The sequence below is a fragment of the Dama dama genome, chromosome 5 (genome assembly GCF_033118175.1).
Source record: "Dama dama isolate Ldn47 chromosome 5, ASM3311817v1, whole genome shotgun sequence".
NCBI lineage: Eukaryota > Metazoa > Chordata > Mammalia > Artiodactyla > Cervidae > Dama > Dama dama.
In genome coordinates, this window is record NC_083685.1 from 2,301,134 (window position 1) to 2,324,539 (window position 23,406).

The following is a 23,406-nucleotide window of genomic DNA, read 5'->3' on the forward strand; positions in this document are numbered from 1 at the left end:
GCCCCTCTGCAGGGGTCTCTCATCCCCTGTCCAGGTATCCCTGGAGGTCGAGGTTACCGCAGGAAGTCCATTTTTGTTGTATGATCCTCCCTCTGTCTTTGGTTGGATGTTAAGTCTGGGTACTGATACGACAGAAGAATAGGAACTGAGCAGCAAGCCTGTGGCTCTGAGCTGAGAGCTGCCGCGTCCCCTGGGGGCCCAGGTGCAGGAACGTCACCCTCCAGTGAGGACCCTGCTGCCCGCGTGGGCAAGAGCCAGGGCAGGAGGTGCCAGCCTGCCTGGCCAGGACCCAGAGCTCTCAGGACCAGGCCCACAGCGCCCCCTGCTGGGCTCAGACCTCCTCCTCCCCCACTTCACTCCACAGCCTCCTGGAAGGGCTTTCTCACACTTGCAGGAGGGTCATTCTGAGGTCACCGCACAGGGCAGTAGAATGAGTCCTCTCCGAGGAGTTTGGGGCTGGTCATTAATTTTTCCAAGTAACTTTGACTTCAGACCGTTTAATGCGATGCTGATAAACAAATGAATTTCAGGATTCCCTGAGGTCTGAGTTTGCTCTGCCTCGCTCCTGGGTTCACTATCAGAACACAACCACCTGAACCAGGTTCCAGGATTCAAAATCCCAGATGCCCGTGCTTTGTACCTGGTCACAGTTCTGCCTGAGTTTCCTTCCAGGGTTGATATGTGGTTGATGTTGGTTTTGCATGGTCACTAGGTACCGTCCCAGCCCGGAGTGCACCGCTCTGTTCCTATTTATTTCTTTCCCTGAGTGTCATCACTTTCACTTTTCACTTTCACACATCAGAGAAGGAAATGGTAACCCACTCCAGTGTTCTTGCCTGGAGAATCCCAGGGACGGCGGAGCCTGGTGGGCTGCCGTCTATGGGGTCGCACAGAGTCAGACACGACTGTAGCGAGTTAGCAGCAACAGCAGCAAGAGAATATGAGGTTCCCCGGGATAACAGATCTTTCCTTGATCACGCCCAGGGGTTCTCATTTACCCTTGAACATGGTCCTCTCAGTACTTTTTGACTCAGATATTTAAAGATTAAAGATGTTTTGACTCGATTTTGTAAGCTTTCAACATTAAATGCTTGATATAAAGGATTATAACTATAAATGGGAATCTCATCCTTGTCAGGGCTCTTCTTTCATTCCTGATTGAGAAACCCTTCTGACCTGTTACCTGATCTTCGCTGGACATGGCTGACATTCATTGTTAAACTCCATAGATATAACGAGAGTGGGTTTATATGGTCTGTGTCCAAAATAGTGACATTTATCCAATATCATCTCAAACAAGGAACCAGGGAGGGAAAAGTGGGAGAGGTCATAAGGGAAAAGAGGAGAAAATGAGCAAGTGAGGAATCTGAGAGCTGCATCCTAAGGGGGAGGGTCTCCTTCACCTGGAGAGGAGAACAGGGCCAAACCCCTGAGTGTCCCTCACCTCTGTCCTGGGTCACAAAGCAGGGAATTTGCCTGGAGTCCCTGGTCATCATTGCCATGGGGACCCCCGTGTCCCCGCTGCTCCCACTGCAGGAGATGGTGCTCTCAGATCTGGGCTCATCAGTGGCATCACAGGCAGAGGGACGTGGGCACATCTTGGGGAGCCGCTGCTCCTGACAGTCCATTGACCACCCCAGCCCTGAAATAGGAAGTGCTCCGATGGGGTGGAGAGGAGAGGAGGGGAGGGCCTGTGGGCTCAGGAGAACCACTCCCGGGGGTCCCTGCATCCTAGGATGTGTCACCGGTGCCCCTCACTCTTCAGGTCTCTGCTCTGAACTTTCAGGAGCAGAGTTCACGCCCTGGGGGACAATCCGCCTGCTGGGATTGTCCACGGACTCTGCTGAAGGCGCATCTGGGAAAGCCTCCTGCTCCTGATCTCGGCTGAGGGAGCTCAGCTCCACGGCTCTCTTGTTCACACGAATGATCAGGGTGCACTTCAGTGGTATCAGAATCTGTTTACATTTTCTGAGACCAGCAAAACTGACTGTGCAATTGGGAATAAACTTACTATGAACCAGCATGTACCTCAGGAATCAATTGATTGTGTGGAATTTATTTAAAATTTGACAATTCTCAGAGAACAAGCCGCTGACAGGCCGAGTTTCTTGTCCCAGATCCAAACAGGTTATTACAAGATAATGAGTGTTTCTTTTTTTATAGAGGGTTCAGGACTTGACCTACCTTTATTTAAAGAGCAGGTTTGTCTGAATCCCAAATATTTTTAAGTATAGATTTTTCTTTTTTTTATTAATTTCATTCTCTGTATAATTTTTGGCAAGTTAATTCCAAACATTTCACTATTTACAGGCTGAATGTTTTAGTTTTAATTTATATTTTATTGATAATTAAGTTTTCCTTGGAGCTCTGATGTCTATATACACATCTTTTCCAGATTACTACATAGGTATTTTTTTAAAGATATATAAATATATTTTTGAAAAGATCGTTTCTGTTTGTATGGTAAAAACATGAAATATTTTAATTCTTGAAAGCTATTCCCCCAAATGAATATAGTATAAAAAGTAAAGGTATGAAAGTATTCATTTGAGGGTAATTCTTAGTAACAGAACTTGGAAATGTTAAAAAATTATTCATAACACTTACTAAAGGTGGCAAGAAAAACTTTGCTCAAGGTAAGGGTACCACAATGGGGGCTTATACTAGGGGACGAGATTGAGCTTAAGTCTGACTCAGGGACACAGTTGGGATTGATAGCTAAGGAACAGGGTGGGTCCACGGGGCTGCAAACAGCCTGCGCAACTGAAAAGCAATGAAAAACAGCAACAGGGTGGGTGGACCTCAGGGTGAGGGTGGATTCTGGCTGAACTGAGAGGATCATTGCTGACCTCAGCAAGGGTGATAGGATACTGAGGTGGGTGATAAGTAATTTGGTCTGATACTGAGGGTGGTCCGATCAAGGGTGTGGTATTTTTTCTAAACTCACTTAGCAGATTCTGGCTAAAATTGGACTAACTGGACAGGTGCCCCTGGATAAAGACATGGCCCAAAGTTGGCAGTGCATTAATTAACTACTGCTGCATAACAAATTACCCTAAACTAACAGCTTAAAGTCTCAAAATTTTTGAGATCGTTCCAATCTCAAAAACGACACAATGATCTCTGTTTGTTTCTAAGGCAAACCATTCCATATAACGGTAATCCAAGTCTATGCCCTGACCAGTAATGCTGAAGAACCTGAACTTGAACAGTTCTATGAAGATTTACAAGACCTTTTAGAACTAACACCCAAAAGAGATGTCCTTTATTTATAGGGGACTGGAATGTAAAAGTAGGAAGTCAAGAAACACCTGGAGTAACAGGCAAATTCAGCCTTGGAATACAGAATGAAGGAGGGCAAAGGCTAATAGAGTTCTGCCAAGAGAATGCACTGGTTATAGCAAACACCCTCTTCAAAAACACAAGAGAAGACTTTACACATGGACACCACCAGGTGGTCAACACTGAAATCAGATTAATTATATTCTTTGCAGCCTAAGATGGGGAAGCTCTATACAGTCAGCCAAAACAAGACCGGGAGCTGACTGTGGCTCAGATCATGAACTCCTTATTGCCAAATTCAGACTGAAATTGAAGAAAGTGGGGAAAACCACTAGGTCATTCAGGAGTGACCTAAATTAAATCCCTTATGACTATACAGTGGAAGTGAGAAATAGATTTAAAAGACTAGATCTGAGAGACAGAGTGCCTGATGAACTATGGACAGAGGTTCGTGACATTGTACAGGAGACAGGAATCAAGATCATCCGCAAGAAAAGAAATGCAAAAAAGCAAAATGGCTGTCTGAGGAGGCCTTACAAATAGTGTGAAAAGAAGGGAAGCGAACAGCAAAGGAGGAAAGGAAAGATATACCCATTTGAGTGTGGACTTCCAAAGAATAGCAAGGAGAGATAAGAAAGCCTTCCTCAGTGATCAATGCAAAGAAATAGAGGAAAACAATAGAATGGGAAAGACTAGAGAACTCTTCAAGAAAATTAGAGATACCAAGGGAACATTTCATGCAAAATGGGCTCAATAAAAGACAGAAATTATAGGGACGTAACAGAAGCAGAAGATATTAAGAAGAGGTGGCAAAAATACACAGAAAAACTGTACAAGAAAGATCTTCATGATCCAAATAATCAAGATGGTGTGATCACTCACCTAGAGCCAGACATCCTGGAATGTGAAGTCAAGTGGGCCTTAGAAAGCATCAGTATGAAAAAATCTAGTGGAGGTGGTGGAATTCCACTTGAGCTATTTCAAATCCTACAAGATGATGCTGTGAAAGCGCTGCACTGAATACACCAGCAAATTTGGAAAACTCAGCAGTGGCCATAGGACTGGAAAAGGTCAGTTTTCATTCCAATCCCAAAGAAAGGCAATGCCAAAGAATGCTCAAACTACCACACAATTGTACTCATCTCACACACTAGTAAAGTAATGCTTTAAATTCTCCAAGCCAGGCCTCAGCAATACATGAACTGTGAACTTCCATACGTTCAAGCTGGTTTTAGAACAGGCAGAGGAAACAGAGATCAAATTGCCAACATCCACTGGATCATTGAAAAAGCAAGAGAGTTCCAGAAAAACATCTATTTCTGATTTATTCACTATGCCAAAGCCTTTGACTGTGTGGATCACAATAAACTGTGGAAAATTCTGAAAGAGATGGGCATACCAGACCAGCTGACCTGCCTCTTGAGAAACCTGTATGCAGGTCAGGAAGCAACAGTTAGAACTGGACATGGAACAACAGACTGTTTCCAAATAGGAAAAGGAAGGTGTCAAGGCTGTATATTGCCAGCCTGCTTATTTAACTTATGTGCAGAGTACATCATGAGAAACGCTGGGCTGGAGGAAACACAAGCTGGAATCAAGATTGCCAGGAGAAATCTCAATAACCTCAGAGATGCAGATGACACCACCCTTATAGCAGAAAGTGAAGAAGAACAAAAGAGCATCTTGATGAAATTGAAAGAGGAGAATGAAAAAGTTGAATTCAAGCTCAACATTCAGAAAACTAAGATCATGGCATTTGGTCCCATCGCATCATGGCAAATAGATGGGGAAACAGTGGAAAGAGTGGCTGACTTTATTTTGGGGGGCTCCAAAATCACTGCAGATGGTGATTGCAGCCATGTAACTAAAAGACATTGACTCCTTGGAAGGAAAGTTATGACCAACATAGACAGCATATTGAAAAGCAGACACATTACTTTGTCAACAAAGGTCCATCTAGTCAAGGCTATGGTTTTTCCAGTAGTCATGTATGGATGTGAGAGTTGGACTATAAATAAAGCTGAGCACTGAATAATAGATGCTTTTGAACTGTGGTGTTGGGGAAGACTCTTGAGAGTCCTTGGACTGTAAGGAGATCCAACCAGTCCATCCTAAAGGAAATCAGTCCTGAATATTCATTGGAAGGACAGATGCTGAAGCTGAAACTCGAATATTTTGGCCACCTGATGCGAAGAGCTGACTCATTTTAAAAGACCTTGATGCTGGGAAAGATGGAGGGCAGGAGCAGAAGGGGATGACAGAGGATGAGATGGTTGGATGGCATCACCAACTCAATGGACATGGGTTTGGGTGAACTCCGGGAGTTAGTGATGGACAGAGAGGCCTGGCGTGCTGCGGTTCATGGGGTCGCAGAGTTGGACACGACTGAGTGACTGAACTGAACTGAACAGCTTAAAACGATATTATCTCATACTGCTGCTGAAAGTTGGGAATCCAGGAGTAATTGAGCTGAGTGTTCTGGCTCAGGGTTTCATGAGATTGCCGTCATCTGAAGCCTTGACATGGGCTGGTGGATTTCCTTCCAAGACGGCTTACTCACATAGCTGTTGAAACCAGTGTCCTTGCTGGCTCTTGGGAGAAAGCCTCGGTTCTTTCACGCGGGCCTCTCCACTGGGCTCCCTGAGTGTTAAGATACGACTGAGCTGGCTTCTAGCGTGCGTGACCCAAGAGGCTGAGCAAGGAGGCTGCGGTGCCTCTGATGACCTAGTCTCAGACACTTCATGTTCATCGCTACAGCATCCTAACATTGGGAGTGAGCCGCTGAGTCCAGCCCACATGTGAAGGGGAGCATAAGGTCCGCCCTTGAAGGAAAGGATTTGTGGACATAATTTCAAACCACGTGGTACACACATGACCACAAGTTGTTTACATACTTCTCTGTCCAAAATGCATTTTCCTGCCAATGCTTTCAAAGATTTTATCCATTAGAACATTAACTTGAAGTTCAGGACCTCGACCTTTGCCTGGAGAAGGAAATGGCAATCCATTCCAGTATTCTTGCCTGAGAAATCCCATGGACGGAGAAGTCTGGCAGGCTACAGTCCATAGGGTCACAAAGAGTCAGACACAACTGAGCGACTAACACTAGCTTGCCTAACTAAATATATAATTTCAAGGAACCTGCTCAGTTTTGCTTGATTCTCTACCGCTGTAGCATTTTCTATTTTGCTTTTCTCTGGGCTTCCCTGGTAGTTGTTTTTCTCTATGTTAATATTTATTATTTTCTTCCTTCTGTTAGCTTTGGATTTAGTTTGTTCTATTTTTCTAATCAGTAACTCTCCTGTCTCTACATGCTGAGTCCTCTGAGCACATGAGAAGGTTTTCTTGGCACTTCTCCATGGGCTTACATCACTGGGCATTTGTAAGTACCTCGACCCATACACAGACCACAGTGATAATTGGCCTCATCCTCAGACTGGGCTCCTGTGATGGTGAGGAGAGCTTTGTTCCCAGAGATGGAGCCAGAAGCAACCGGGGACCCCAGAGGGGGGCTGCTGGGCTGTGGATAAGCACTTGGGGAGCCTGGCCTGGAGGCTACTGGTTCCAGCTGGGTGGGAGAGGCGACTGAACCAGAGCTGAGGCCACAGGTGAGGATGACTGTCCCTCCTGGAGACACTGAGAGTGACGGCTCCTAGACCTAGCGCAATCTGAGCATCCATCTCTAAAGGTGACAGGAGAGAGACAGGGGTTGTTATGGAAACAAGGACTCTGAGACCCTGCGTGGAGGTGCCCCAAAGATGCAGAGTCCCGGCCCCTGACCTGAGCCATAAGTGAGGAGCCTGAGCAGAAGCACCATCCAGGCCATGATGGGGTCCCTCCCAGGTGGCGGCTCCTCAGCCCCCTGAGGTGAAGGTGGGGTCCTGGGCCTTTTCATGCCTCTCATCCCTTGCAAATCACTTCCTCCTGTCCCTGCCCAGATCACCTGATGTCCCCTGAGGGGTGCTTCTTGAAGGAGGCAAATGCTGGACCTCACCCAGAGTGGGGACAGCATGCGGAGGAGATCCTGAGTGATGGGGTGACAGCCTTCCCCTAATCAGACCCCTACCCCCACATCCCTCGTTTCTCAAACCTGAATCCTTCCCTGCAGATGTGAAGCTGAGTGATAATTGGATGTGCTCCCCCTCCTGCCCCAGCGATCCTGTTCACCCCAACACCACGCTCCCCCCATGACTCTAAACCTCTCTTCCCTCCCCAGTGGAATCACTTCCTGCTCCTTGTGAGGAGGGTCCTGCTTCCTCCAGCAGGAAACCCAACAGGAAACCAGAGAGTCATATTTGCTCTGTGAAGGGACAGGGGTCTCCCCACCACACGGGCTGTGAAACCCCTGCCAGGCACCATCCAGTGCATCAGGGCTGGGGGAGTCAACACTCACACCTGCCCCAGGCGTGGGGAGATAGCTATCCTGTGGTCAGAGAAATCATCAACAAACCAACCATCAATATACCTGCAGATTTTTAGAAGAAAGTTAATAATGCAATCATTACATTGAGATTCTTCCAAAATGTCAGATGAAAATAATAGAAAAACACATGACTCAAAATCAGAAATTAAAATGACACCGTGTCTAAACAAGCTGGTGTGTACATCATGGACTGTTCCAAATTCCCTTTCTTCTAAATGGTCTTACATGGAGCAGAAGGACAGTGATGGGCAGGTGAGGGGGTTTAGGATGAACACTTGTGCAGTAAGTTGTGAAGATGGCCACAACATTCTTGTTACCCCCGTGTGAAATGACATACAATTTCATATCCATCTCAGAGCTGCTGCTATGGTGTCTGCTTCACACAGTGTGCTGGTCATTGTGTTGTTTTCTTTTCCTCTGTGTCTGAGGCCTTCCTCTTTGTCTGACTCACATCAGACAGAGATCCACGTGAGTTGATTTGGAGCCTATTAAGCAAACTTCATCAGGCACTCTGTCTATCAGATCTAGTCCCTTAAATCTATTTCTCACTTCCACTGTATAGTCATAAGAGATTTGATTAGGTCATACCTGAATGGTCTAGTGGTTTTCCCTACTTTCTTCAATTTCAGTCTGAATTTGGCAATAAGGAGTTCATGGTCTGAGCCGTAGTCAGCTCCCGGTCTTATTTTAGCTGACTGTATAGAGCATCTCCATCTTTGGCCTCAAGGAATATAATCAGTCTGATTTCCGTGTTGACCATCTGGTGATGTCCATGTGTAAAATCTTCTCTTGTGTTGTTGGAAGAGGGTGTTTGCTATGACCAGTGCGTTCTCTTGGCAAAACGCTATTAGCCTTTGCCCTGCTTCATTCCATACTCCAAGGCTGAATTTGCCTGTTATTCCAGGTGTTTCTTGACTTCCTACTTTTGCATGCCCTTCCCCTATAATGAAAACGACATCTTTTTTGGGTGTTAGTTCTAAAAGGTCTTATAGGTCTTCAAAGAACCATTCAACTTCAGCTTCTTCAGCATTACTGGTTGAGGCATAAGCTTGGATTACCATGATATTGAATGGTTTACCTTGGAAATGAACAGAGATCGTTTTGTCATTTTTGAGATTGCAATCAAGTACTGCATTTCAGACTCTTTTGTTGACCATGATGGCTACTCCATTTCTTCTAAGGGATTCCTGCCCACAGTAGAAGGTATAATGATCATCTGAGTTAAATTCACCCATTCCGATCCATTTTAGTTCGCTGATTCCTAGAATGTCGACAGTCACTCTTGCCATCTCCTCTTTGACCACTTTGAATTTGCCTTGATTCATGGACCTAACATTCCAGGTTCCTATGCAATATTGCTCTTTACAGCATTGGACCTTGCTTCTATCACCAGTCACATCCACCACTGGGTATTGTTTTTGCTTTGCCTCCATCCCTTCATTCTTTCTGGAGTTATTTGTCCACTGATCTCCAGTAGCATATTGGGCACCTACCGACCTGGGGAGTTCATCTTTCAGTGTCCTATCATTTTGCCTGTTCATACTGTTCATGGGGTTCTCAAGGCAAGAATACTGCAAGTTCATGACATTGTACAGGAGACAGAGATCAAGACCTTCCTTAAGAAAAGAAATGCAAACAGCCAAAATGGTTGTCTGAGGAGGCCTTACAAATAGCTGTGAAAAGAAGAGAAGTGAAAAGCAAAGGAGAAAAGGAGAGATATTCCCGTTTGAATGCAGAGTTCCAAAGAATAGCAAGGAGACATAAGAAAGCCTTCCTCAGTGATCAATGCAAAGAAAGAGGAAAACAACAGAATGGGAAAGATTAGAGACCTCTTCAAGAAAATTAGAGATACCAAGGGGAACATTTCATGCAAAGATGGGTTCGATAAAGGACAGAAATGGTATGGACCTAACAGAAGCAGAGGATATTAAGAAGAGGTGGCAAGAATACACAGAAGAACTCTACAAAAAAGATCTTCACAACCCAGCTAATCATGACGGTGTGATCACTCACCTAGAGCCAGACATTCTGGAATGTGAAGTCAAGTGGGCCTTAGAAAGCATCACTGTGAACAAAGCTAGAGGAGGTGGTAGAATTTCACTTGAACTATTTCAAATCCTGAAAGATGATGCAGTGAAAGCGCTGCACTCAATATGTCAGCAAATTTGGAAAACTCAGCAGTGTCCACAGGACTGGAAAAGGTCAATTTTCACTCCAATCCCAAAGAAAGGCAATGCCAAAGAATGCTCAAACGACCGCACAATTGTACTCATCTCACATGCTAGTGAAGTAATGCTCAAATTCTCCAAGCCAGGCCTCAGCAATTCGTGAATCATGAACTTCCATACTTTCAAGCTGGTTTTAGAAAAGGCAGAGGAACCAGAGATCAAATTGCCAACATCCACTGGATCATTGAAAAAGCAAGAGAGTTCCAGAAAAACGTCTATTTCTGCTTTATTGACTATGCCTAAGCCTTTGACTGTGTAGATCACAATAAACTGTGGAAAATTCTGAAAGAGATGGGCATACCAGACCATCTGAACTGCCTCTTGAGAAACCTGCATGCAGTTCAGGAAGCAACAGTTAGAACTGGACATGGAACAACAGACTGCTGCAAATAGGAAAATGAGGGTGTCAAGGCTGTACATTGTCACCCTGCTTAGTTAACTTATGTGCAGAGTACATCATGAGAAACGCTCGGCTGGAGGAAGCACAAGCTGGAATCAAGATTGCCAGGAGAAATCTCAATAACCTCAGATATGCACAGATGACACCACACTTATGGCAGAAAGTGAAGAGGAACTAAAAAGCCTCTTGAGGAGTGAAAGAGTTGAATGAAAAAGTTGGCTTAAAGCTCAACATTCAGAAAACTAAGATCATGGCATCTGGTCCCATCACTTCATGGCAAATAGATGGGGAAACAGTGGAAACTGTGTCAGACTTTATTTTTGGAGCTCCAAAACCACTGCGGATGGTGATTGCAGCCATGAAATTAAAAGACACTGACTCCTTGGAAGGAAAGTTATGACCAACCTAGATAGCACATTAAAAAGCAGAGACATTACTTTGCCAACAAAGGTCCGTCTAGTCAAGTCGATGGCTTTTCCAGTGCTCATGTATGGATGTGAGATTTGGTCTGTGAAGAAAGCTGAGTGACGAACAACTGGTGCTTTTGAACTGTGGTGTTGGAAAAGACTCTTGAGAATCCCTTGGACTGCAAGGAGATCCAACCAGTCCTTCCTAAAGGAGATCAGTCCTGGGTGTTCATTGGAAGGACTGATGCTGAAGCTGAAACTGCAGTACTTTGGCCACCTCATGTGAAGAGTTGACTCATTGGAAAAGACCCTGATGCTGGGAGGAATTGGGGAAAGGAGGAGAAGGGGACGCCAGAGGATGAGATGGCTGGATGGCATCTCCAACTCGATGGACATGAGTTTGAGTAAACTCTGGGAGTTGGTGATGGACAGGGAGGCCGGGCGTGCTGCGATTCATGGGGTGGCAGAGTCGGACACGACTGAGCGACTGAACTGAACTGAACTGAAGCAAAGTTACTCTGATACAGTGGAAAATGTGCAATTTTGTATGCATTAAATTTGAAGATAAGGAAGATTTAAGGCTTAAGAGAAAAGGGAGAATTAGAAGGATTGATTGCAGAGTGACTCGTCTCATGTATTTCGGGGTCACCTGAAATGTGAGTTTGCGTCTTCCAGGGTCTGGGGTCATTACCTTCCACCTTTACCTTGACCCACATAAAAAGGTGTAAGGCTCTCAGAGTATAACATGCCTCAGACCTCATACCCATTCTCCCCGGTTCTCTTTCAGTTTGACTTCTGTGGGGGTGGCTGTTCTTTCAGCTTTTCCCGTCAGATCCCCTCAGCCCACATGGCTATGGAATAGATTCCAGGGGGTGGGAATCTACACTCTAGGTCCAAGAGAACAGATATTTATCCAACTTCTTTCCAGAGACCCAGGGAGAGGAGATCTGCGGACCTTTGGGGATTAAACTGGGAAAAGTGAGCAAGTGAGGAGTGGCTGTGTAACCAGGAAGGGTTCGTTCTGACTCCACGCTGGATCTGTTTCTGTGAATTTAACCCTTGTTTTTGTCATTTTTGTTATCATCGTCTTACACAGTGGCCTGCTTCAGAGAACCTTACTCCCTCTGCCTGAGACTTAAACTAAAGGGCCTTTGTGTAGCTCACAGGGAGATAGTCAGAGCCTGCCCCCCTGTGAATGCCTGTAAGAAAGGAAATACCATATCCCCCTGCCTGAGGCTTGCCATTCTAGGGAATAATTGCAAGAATGAAATGGTCTTTTTCACTTTGTTTCCTTACTTTACCCCTTCTCTCATCCGTACAAGAACCTAGAATCCAGGCCCCAAGAAGATGGTTATTTTGAGGTGTCAGTCTGCCAACTTCTGTGTCAGCTGACTTTCTGAATAAAGTCTTATTTCTCTCCTCTCAGATTCGTTGGCCTCTCATGAGATGAGCAGACTGAGCTTGGACCTGGTAACAGCTGCGAACATGTAGATCAATCTAGCAGGACTGAGGTCACCTTCACAGTATGAGTTTGTTCCCCCCCACCACCCCGTGATCTCAGGGCTCCTTTCACTTATTTACATCTGTGTTAATTTCTCAACAATGTTTTCTTGTTTTCACTTCATAAGCCTCTCACCTACTGGGTTAATCATATTCCTAAGTATTTAGTTTTTTGATACTATTATGAATTGAATTTTTAAAAGTAGCCTTTTTGCTTCTTCATTTTTAGTAACTGGAAAACGATAGGTTTTGTAGCATTACTTCTCGTAACCCTGTGGGAGATCCTACCTAGAACAGGTATAGTGTCATGAAGAGTGCTGGTTTTCCTGTTTGTGGGGCAGGTGACAAGCAGTGGGCAGGTGGGAATGTGAGGTGGTGTCTGCAGCCCATGGGCAGTAAGATGACCACACAAAGGGTGACCTCGGACACATGACCATCTAAGGAACTGAAATGGCCCCAGGTTGCATCTGACTTATGGGGGAAGGAAAGGCATGGAACACATCTTTTTTTTTTTTTTCATTTTAAGAAAAAAGTCATCAGTGTATCAAGACCTTAATATGTGATATTGTAAAAGCACCAACTATTCTCATACTGGTGTCTGGTGACAATAATTTGTGGAAACTCCACAAATGAGGAGCAAAGTGAACTTAATCTCCATAACAATAATTCAACATCATGTGGAACGAGTTAGACAAAGAAATTGAACAGGAAGAATCAATGGTGGGTCTTAGCAGTGAGGGTCATGAAGAGGCAGTTGTTCCAAAGACCCAAATGTAAGATGCACCTTAGATGCTCCCATGTTGGTGCAGCAGTAACCGAAGGAATCTCCCCAGTGAAGAAAAAGCACAGGCGTTCATGTTGAGGGCCGATGAGAGAGTTCAAAGCTCTAGAAACTCCTGGGAATGGACAGATGCCCCAGTGATGGAGATTAAAGGCTCCCGAGTCAGAGTTCAGATCCGAGATGACTTCAGCCAGACCCCAACCTCAGCCCCTGAATTCAGGGCTAAGAGATGCTATGTCCGTAGTGATGGGGACATAAACTTTCTGTTTCCTTTGAGACCTTCTCCTGGGAATGGGCTGCTGGAGGGCCTTCAAGGACAGAGGGGACAGGAGGAGGCTCCATGCCCAGGCAGACCCCTGGATGAGCTGGAGTCGGGGACACAGTAGCAGCAGCAGGTCCAGCCAGATGCCGAGCAGGAAGCTGCTGGGTGGCCCCACCTCCCCCAGATGGAAGGGAGTCCGTACCATTTCTAGTCTAGTTCCCACAGGCCTGGAGCTCTGGGTGAGCCTGAGAGGCTGTCACAGGAAAGGCAGGAGCAGCAGCCTGGCATCAGCTCAGCCCAGTGATGGCCAAGGAGCCAGAACTCCAGATTTGAGACCTGGGAAATGAGCAGAGACCCCGAGATCTGAAATGGAGCAGGGACCCCGTGCGTCCACTACTAGCATCAGAGAGAAGGAGAGCTGTTGGGACCAGGACCCACACTGGACGCTCTGATGAGTCCAGAATCAGACAGAACTGTACTGTGTCTCTCTGGTTCTGACCTGACCCATCATAGACTCTGACCCCAGGGCACCTGCTCCTGGCACCAGGGATTTCTGCTCAAGTTGAGAAAATCAGACAATGACTTGTTGCAAAGGAAATCGGAAGAAGCGGTGAATTAAGAAAGATGTGAACAGATTTTTCTGGACCAAGTTCCCTGGTGTGATTCTGAATCCAGTCTCAGGTCAAAGAGACAAATGAAGCAGCTGCCTTTGCAGAGGATGTTTCTGCCCCCAGAGCCCAGACTCTGCGAGGACAGGAGGTTTTTGTATCACTTCCTGCCTGGCATGGAACACTGTGCCATCATTGCTGCTAGTGTCATAAGATGCAGAGTAATAATCAGCCTCGTCCTCAGCCTGCAGCGGAGTGATGGTCAGGGTGCCTGTGTTGCCAGACTTGGTGCCAGAGCATCGGTCGGGGACCCCCGCGGGTCGTTTGTTACTATCATAGATCAGGGTTTTCGGGGCTGATCCTGGGAGGTGTTGGTACCAGCTCACACCCAATAGCCCAATGTTGCTGCTGCTTCCGGTGCAGGAGATGGTGACCCTCTGGCCCGGGGACGCGGACACGGAGGGCGGCTGGGTCAGCACAGCCTGGGCCCAGGATCCTGGAAGGGGGAGAGACAGAGATGGTGACTCTGGGGTCCAGAGACTAGAGCAGGGAGCAGGGCCCGTGTGGCTTCCCAGGGCCCTTCCCCTGTCCCCCCATCCAGTCACCTGTGCAGAGAGTGACCAGGGTGAGGACCAGAGGGGACCAGGCCATGGTGGACATGGTCAGGGCGTCCTGCGTTCTCTGGCCCCACAGCTGAGCCGAGCGTCCCCACACCGCTCCTTCCCCTCTTCATCCTCTGAGAGGGGGAGGGGCCTTTCATGCAAATGACCCCCACCCCCAGCTCTCTGACCCCTCCCTGGGCCCTGGTTCAGGTCCTTCTGCTGGAGAGTGGCAAGGGCGAAGGCAGGGGCGGGACTGCGGGGGCCCAGGGGTCGGAGGTCCCAGCTGGCAGCCCAAGCACTCAGGGCGCTGAGCTGTGACCTCCAACCCCTGGCCTCCTCCAGCACAGGGTCATGAGCCAGGGCTGATCCCACCTCTCACCCCCACAGACCCACAGGAATGGCCGCCACGCGCCCCCTGGTGGCCAGGCCCGGACACACATCCCGTGACCTAGAGATGAGAACCTCAGAACAGCTCCTGCCCCTGCTCCGCGCACCGTCCACTCCTTAAGGCCGCGTCAGGCGCCCCTTCTGTGTGCTCCATGACCTCATGGCCGTCTGGGGCTCACCTCAAGTCTCCCCTCAGACCCTCAGGGCAGTCTGTCCACAGCACCCTTGGCTGCTCAGAGGTCAGGATGCAGGGAGTGTCTGTGACACAAAGTCCTTTAAATCATGATCCAGTCAGGTCGTCCGTGACCACCCCATGGATGTAGCTACCTGGCTGTGCAGGCCGTCGGATTCTTTCCTCTTTTATTAGTAATCAATCAGTGTGTCTTAACACACGCGCACACACACACACACACACACACACACACACACAATATTCAAGGCCCTTTTCCAGGGGTCTGTCGGCGTTTTGTTCATAAATATACTCCCTAATCCAACTATACTATTTTGCTGGCCTCCTCTTTCCCATATGAGTTGTATAAAATATATCCTAGCTTTCCCTCTGTATCTGCTTGGAGTCAGAAGCTGTCTTCATGAGTCAGGCTTACTCTCCCGGTCTTCCCCTCCCGTCCTAGGACAGGAGCTCACAATCGTCAAGGAAATTGAGTGGCTGCATCTGGAGCCAGAGGAACACTGGTGGGTCTGAGGGCTGGGACCAGCAGATATCAGGGGGTGGGTTTTCCACGGGACCTGTTGGTGCACAGACGCATCACATCCCCAGCTCTGCTGCCCTTTCAGGACAAGTGGACCTGAGGACTAAACCTGCCGCTGGCCCGGCTGAGGCGGCACAGACTGCGCTCAGGACCCTGGCGGGGGCCAGGGGGCACGTCACTGCCACGGAGCCTGACACGAGGGGACGACGGGAACCCTGCGCGGTGTGGGAACTGGCTTCCCTCCTGGTGACGTCTGGAGGCCCCGCCTGTCACCCCTGCTCTGACCCGCCACCTTCTCAAGAGATAACTCGCAGGAGGCAGCGCTGTCAGTGATGAGGTGCTCGTGCAATCTGGCTGCTCACTGCTGACATTTCTACTCAGCGTGTCTTGAAGACAACATTTCACCACTCGTTTGAATTTTCTTAATGTTTCTCGGTAAATGTTTATTGTTTTCCTACTGATATGGTCAAAGTACATATTATCTTTTATTCGGCTGGGACCAGAATATCTCACACTTTGAACTACTGATAAAATTATATAATTTTAAAGTTACATATTATTTGTAATAATTGTGATCCTGAATGTTTTTGTAGTCATTCTAATGAATTGTCAGTATAATCTCGAGTCCTAAAGGTATTGATTCTTCATTTCAACCTATTTTCATTTTTAGTGTTGTTTCTAACATTGATTTGATCAAGTCATGAGGAAGCAAAGGTCCATCAGAAGATTCTCCCCCTGACATGCACGCCACTCTACGAAACACACAGGAACAAGCTGGCAGCATCCCGTTTGATGCAGGGTGTCTTCTCGCTCTTTCTGGGATGGCCAAGGCAGCTGTGGAGAAAATCTCTGTTTCTGTGTATTGGGGGGAGGTGATGGGTGGTCTTTAGATTTCCTATTCAGTGTTCATAGGTGTAAGTTACATTTCTAAGCTTTGGAAATGCTGCCAGGAGCCCAGAAATCACACTGGCGCCCTCTTCTGTTTAGAAATGCTGAGTCCGAATTCTCATCAACAGGTTGCAGGTCACACAGGCGTTCCTGGGGGTGAGGTGACCCCAGGTGCCCACTGCAGGTGAAGCTCAGGGAACCCCCAACAGCACCCACTTGGCCTCTGCACCCACACCCCACTGCCCTCACCCACCTGGTCTGGGCCACGTCCAGGACTTAAGCTGTTCTTCCAGCCTCACAGGGATTTCTCAGAAGAAAACACTTTTCCTGGAGTTCAAGGGCTAAGTCCTGAGCCTCCCCTTCCTCAGACACATCAGGGCACCGGGGCCTAGAGGAGGACGGTTCCAGGGCTGTTTCATCCTCTATGTCTTTTCTCACAGTTTCCATTCTTTTTGCCCCAACTTCCTACCTCATGCTTCGTGGCAAGTGAAGACTGTTTGCTGGGAGAATTTTGATCAACTTGGGAATAATTGTTGTATTTTTAAATACTTTTAGTAGCAAATAATAGCTTCACTATGTTGTGCTCTTTTCAATGTTTGTTGTCTTAGTGGCATTCAGGGCTTGGAGCTGAAAGGAGGAGTATTTATTATATTGGTGGGAGAATGAAATTTTATTTCCTGTTCCCTCAATTCCTTAAACACCAGAAATCACAGTGTTCTATCATCAAAGATTACTTTTAATTATAGTCTGATTGATACATATATGAAGGCCAAAATCCCAGTGATATAACACAAAAATGTATTTTCACCATTTAAAATGACATCCCATTTTGAACTGGCAATAGCAAAGAACTAGAAAGTAACTGATTTGGAAAATAATTTAAATCGATTATTCATTCTGCAATACCAAAGTATTGATCAAAATATATTTTAAGCATGTATCATGATAAAAAAAAGAATTTATTAGAAAAGCATTGTGTTAGAGAGTAGTAACATTCTGATTTTTCTAAACCTTTTGGACATATTGAGTTAAATACTACACTTCCACATAAAAAAATAAAACAAATAATTTAAAGCTACTTGGTAGGTGTTTCTTAAGTTTGCTTTTTTTTCTGGCTTACATCCCAGATATTGAGAAAGTGTGGACAATAATAACTGGGCAATAAATAATTTTTCTCCTCAGAATTTTTTTTTAGATATCTCTTACAATATATTGTAATTTTTAATGCAAAGAGTTCCACTTTTACTCAGATTTATCCTTAAGTGTTTTATATATATCATATTACAGATGCTGTTACTTTTATTTTTAAAAATCTAGGTCCAATGCTTGTCTACAGAATATAATGAATTTCTGCATGTTTGCTTTTATATCGCAAAACCCCAAGTGAAACACACAGAAGCACGTCTTAGTGACCACTTGACCCTGAGCTGAACCTGGCATGAATCCACCTCTTCCATGCCCTTCCACCGTCTCCACTGAGAGGATTTTATCTCTGATTAAGAAAAGTTTTGACAATGCCAACGAATGTTCAAATAACTGCACAACTGCACTGATTTCACATGCCAGCAAAGCAATGCTCAAAAGTCTCCAAGATAGGCTTCAACAGTACAAAAGCTGAGAACTTCCAGATGTTCAAGCTGGATATAGAAAAGGCAGAGGAAGCAGAAATCAAATGGCAAACATCTGCTGGATCATAGAAAAAGCAAGAGAGTTCCAGAAAAACTTCTCCTTCTGCTTCGCTGACTTCCCTAAATCCTTTGACTGTGTGGATCACAACAAACTGTGGAAAATTCTGAAAGAGATTTGAATACCAGACAACCTTACCTGCCTGCTGAGAAACCTATATGCAGGTCGGGAAGCAAAAGTTAGAATGGGACATGGACAAAATGGGACATGGTACCAAACTGGGAAATGACTATGTCAAGGCTGTATATTGTCCCCTTGCTTATTTAACTTATGTGCAGAGTCCATCATGCAAAATGCCAAGCTGGATGTAGCACAAGCTGGAATCAAGATTGCAGGAGAAATATCAATAACCTGAGATGTGCAGATGACACCACCCTTATGGCAGAAAGCGAAGAGGAACTAAAGACCCTCTTAATGAAAATGAAAGAGGAGAATGAAAAAGCTGGCTTAAAACTTAACATTAAAGAAACGAAGAACATGCCATTCAGTCCCATCACCTCAAGGCAAATAGATGGGGAAACAATGGAAACAGTGACTTTATTTTCTTGGGCTCCAAAATCACTGCAGATGGTGACTCCAGTCATGAAATTAGGAGAGGCTTGCTCCTTGGAAGAAAAGCTATGACAAACCTAGGCAGCATATTAAAAAGCACAGATGTTAGTTTGACAACAAAGGTCCATGTAGTAAAAGCTATGGTTCTTCCACTAGTCATGTACAGATGTGAGAGAGTTGGACCATCAAGAAGGCTGAGTGCCAAAGAATTGATGCTTTTGAACTGTGGTGTTGGAGAAGACTCTTGAGAGTCCTCTGGACTGCAAAGAGATCATTCCAGTCAGTCCTAAAGAATCTCAATCCTGTATATTCATTGCAAGAACTGATGCTGAACCTGAAGCTCCAGTCCTTTGCCACCTGATGCGAAGAGATGACTCACTAGAAAAGACCCTGATGGTGGGAATGATTGAAGACAGGGGGAAAAGGGGAGGAGAGAGAATGAGATGGTTGGATGGCATCACCGACTAAATCCACATGAGTCTGAGCAAGATCCATCCAGTGATGGTGAAGGACAGGGAGTCCTTGGTGGGGTCCCCAAAGTGTGCTGGACTGCCCCAGGGCTTCATTTCCCCCCAGCCCATGCCAGAGTAGGGGCTGCCATGCAAATGGGGGTCCACCCACGGCTAGCCCAGCCCTGCCCTGAGCCCTGATGTTGGAGCTCAGCTCACAGCCCAGACTGAGCAGGAGGGAGGGGGCTTCCCCCCAGGGAGCCCCTGAGAGGAAGCACCTGCTGAGACTACACAGGTCCCTACTCACGGGTCTCTGCAGTCAGAGAGGACACACTGCCGAGTCCCCCCCAGGAGCACAGGCCCCGCCCCCAGCCCAGGTCCCAGAGTGAGGGGTGTTCCCCGAGCAGCTGGGCAGGGACCCCAGGGCAGTCCCACAGCGCCCCCTGCAGGCCACAGTGCACAGCTTCGGTGTGGATCAAAGTTTTGGGATCCCTGGTAGTCCTCAGCTCACCTGGTCCCTGTCTCCTTTCACACATCCGTGGATGTATCTGCTTCCCACATACGTATTCTTTTATCCTGAGCCTGATCCTTAAATGTCGTCATTTCCAAAAGCAAGTCTTGGAAAGCTCAGCATATGTAACCACTGAAGGTTACAGTACCCTCCCTGCCGCCCCCCACCCCCCAGAGTGCATTCTAAAAATGCTAACTGACCCAGGTGTACATCAATGCAGATGTCAGTGACAAGAGGGCAGGAAGGCGGTTTGAAGGACAGTTAGGGGTGTTTGTGGCAAACCTTTAGATAGAATTCTCCAGCAATATGCACAATGACACATTTTAAACATGGAAAATCTGCAAACAGTTCAAAAGTCAAGCCGTGCTTTCAGAATTCTGATGGTTTTAGACTGTTTGTGAATATCTATTAGTTTGACTGGTATAATGTTTACATTTATTTAGTCATGTGTGAGAGTAATCTTCCAAATGTGGAGCTTTCTCTTGATTGTGTCATATATATTTTTAGAACCTTTTCTTACAGATCATCCAATTTGTTGCTTTTATGAGCAAAACTTTCTGCATGAGCATTCTCTTGCTGAATGTTCTAGTTGAGTAGAATAATGGCCTTGTCTTGGATTGTAAATGGAGAAACCATCATTTCCTCAGCATATCATGTATGTATATTCACTTCAGTTGTGCAAATTCTGCACAATCATCTAGACCCATCTCTCTGTAAATGACCTGTGAGCATGATCAGTTACTGTCTCAGGCTCTTTCCTAAGATATCAGAGTAAAATCCTAAAAGTGGAGATTCATGATTTGTGCAGTGGAAATTTTTAGGACTTAAGCCCTGGAGGCAGCATCTCAAGTAATCCTTAGAAGATTGCTCTGAGGAGGCAGGGGATGGGGGTGGTGGAAATTCAAGTTATATAGAAGATTTATAACGAATGGCAGGTAGTCTGAACTAGAAAGGTTGTTTGTTTTTTTAATTAATGAAAACCATACATGTCAAGTCAAGGAATTTAGCACTTTTCTATGTATGGGAAGATGCAAGAGTCTTTTGCTTTGATATACACGTCAGCTATCCAGAGTCAGCATCCTGTGATTTTTACATTCTGAGATTCCTCACCCTAGGGAGTGGCTGCAGCATGATGGCTGCTAGATGGCAGACTTTCTTTCCTGAGTTCCCTCAAGGCTCACCAGCCACCTTCCATGGTGGGTGCAATTGCTGAAGACTGTGACATCTTTTGTTACTGATATGAAAGGAAGTGTTCCATTTCTCAATGGCTGTGTGTGTGAGTGTGTGTGTGTGTCAGAGAGAAACTGTGCCACAGGTGTCCTCAGGACACCTTCCTTCAAAGTCTACCTTGAGTCCTCGTGCCCATCCAGTATTCCCCTGCCTCACCCTGTCATCTTGTGACTCCTTCACATCTGAGGCTGAATCTGCAGGCAAACCAAACCTGGGAGCTTCTCTGTAAGGTCTCCAGGCTCTGGGCCTGGAGCTGAGGAATCCACAGGAAGCCATGTCCGTGGAGCCGGATTTCCATCCGACAGAAGGAGGATTGGGGCAGACACCTCTGTCGGCAACTCCGTGGACTGGAAGCTGGGTCATGTTGAGTGGAGAGAGCTGTCCCCTGTCTTCCCTGCAGGATCTGGAAGGATGGAGCCCAGCCCCACATCTGAGGGTCTGCAGGCCCACGAAGCCCAGGACAGGCAGGCCACAGCCCCATCTTCCTGCACCCACACCAGAGCCGAGGCCACGGGCCCTGCTCTGTTGGGGTCCTTGCCCCAGCAGGATCCAGGGGTACCCTCAGAATGAACGGCGTTGGCGAATGAGAGAGAGAGAGAGAGAGAGAGAGAGAGACCAGACCGGAGTGTGCAGCAGAGTTTGGCAGTTGCTCATTTTTCCCCGTAGCCTTTATACCCTAAGGTGGTACATTTCTAAGGGGGGAGATAAGCACACAGACTTACTTTAACATTACATCAGCTTGTCCTTCACGAAACCAGGTGTTCTCTGTATATTTTTGTTTATGAGAGTCTTTCCCATAGATTTTTTGTACATTATCTTTTGGCGTTGAGCTTAGCAGAAAACAGAAAAGTGCAGTCTCATGGTACAGCAGGTTGTAACATAGTAGAAATACAATCCTATTAAACACAAACGTCAGTCTTTTTGCAGAAGTTCTCAGCTAAATTTATCTAAAAAGTTTAGCACACAAAGCCCCTGCAGCTCTGGTGAATCAGCCTCTGTTTTAGCACTCTTAGTTAAAATTAACAATTATCTTATTGTTTTTACACTAGGGCGAAACTCTTACTTTTCTAAATCCTTAACTATATTAACGATAGTTTCTACTGCACAACCTCAGCACAATAACAGCAATCAAACATTGGTCTAATAACCACTTTTAGAATAATAATTTTTGTGTTCTCTAATAGGGCTTCGTCACCCCCTGAAGGGCTCTGTGCGTTTTAGGGCCTTTTTATGGTTAACCTCTATGTATAATATCTTTTGGCCTTCAGGTCTGTTGACATTTTATGGCTTGCACCTGGTGTAATGTTAAGCAACTTCAGTAGCCGACCCTGTCTTTTTTGTGGTTAATCTATTTTCTTTCTATTAGTCGTCATCTCCATGGGAACTAGATAGGATTGCATTTTTACAGAACAGAAATGCAAAGGATTGCAAAAATAGCAGATATAGCACAAAACAGGCTCTTAGTCTAAAAGTTAACTACCTGCAAGAAGTCACCAGCTAATCTCCAGCTAAAGTATTTTCTATTAGGCACATTTGTGGCTATTTTATTTGTGGAGCCTTTCTCACCCCGCGGAAGGATCTATACTTAATAGTTTCTTTTGTCAGCATACTGTGCTTAGGATGTTTAGAACAATCATGAGCATTTTTGCAATGAGAGCACACATTTAGCAAACAAGCCAGAATGCCAGCAAAAGGGTTTGAATTGAAGTATTTCCTTCATCCCTGGCCCCTTCATAGGGTACCAGCGTCCAGGAGATTTATTAATTAGGGTTTTAAGTTGGTCTTTATTCAGTGAAAGAGGAGCAGGAGAACTTTCAGCAGGCAGCACAAGAATCTGCAGCAGGGCAAACAAAGACAACAGCAGAAATGGGGGAGGATACAGGGTGGGGTAGAGGCCGGGGCCAACCTGGAGGGTCCCTTGTGTCCTGAACAGCCTTGCGTGTCAGGTTTTTTCCTCATGACCTCGTCGCGTGTGGGATCTCCCACAACGGCTCCTGGCCCTGCTCAGGCCAGGTGTCTGCAACTGGGGGACCAGCAGAGAGTGTCCACTCTGAATTTGGAAAAGAAATCAGGAATGGGCCTTGGGGACCTGAGAAAGATGCTTCGGTGGTTGAGGAGTTTTTGGAAAATTCACAGACAGGGAACCTGGCAGAGAAGAAAGCCTGGCCTCTCCTGAGAGATGGAGCCAGGGCTTTCTCTGCTGACTCCTCAGGACTCACCTGCTGCAGGGTCTCCAAAGGGAAAAAAACCCGTATCTTCCACAGGCAGTTACTCAGAGACGGAGTGACCATGAGTTTGAGGAAATTCAGTCCTGATAGCAGCACCATGGAAATGAAGAGGGAGCCGGAGCCAGGGCCCATGTCAGTGTCTGAGCTGTGGACATGGCCCTACAGCCCGGGACCCACACTCTGGGGGACGAGAGGATGGAGACGAGGGGGAACACGGCTGTGCTGGAGCACTTCCGGGGCAGACGGAGCACTTCCTCTGGGGAACTGGCTCC

The 23,406-nt window shown here is 46.4% G+C and overlaps 1 gene segment (V, D, J or C); it reads right to left on the bottom strand.

Annotated features, from left to right (window-relative positions):
- Nucleotides 1–1,754: 1,754 nt before the first annotated feature.
- Nucleotides 1,755–14,597, bottom strand: LOC133057916 (immunoglobulin lambda variable 1-40-like). The segment is given in 3 exon segments: nt 1,755–1,968; nt 14,063–14,387; nt 14,497–14,597. Coding segments are annotated over 3 exon segments (594 nt in total).
- Between the last annotated feature and the right edge of the window lie 8,809 nt (nt 14,598–23,406).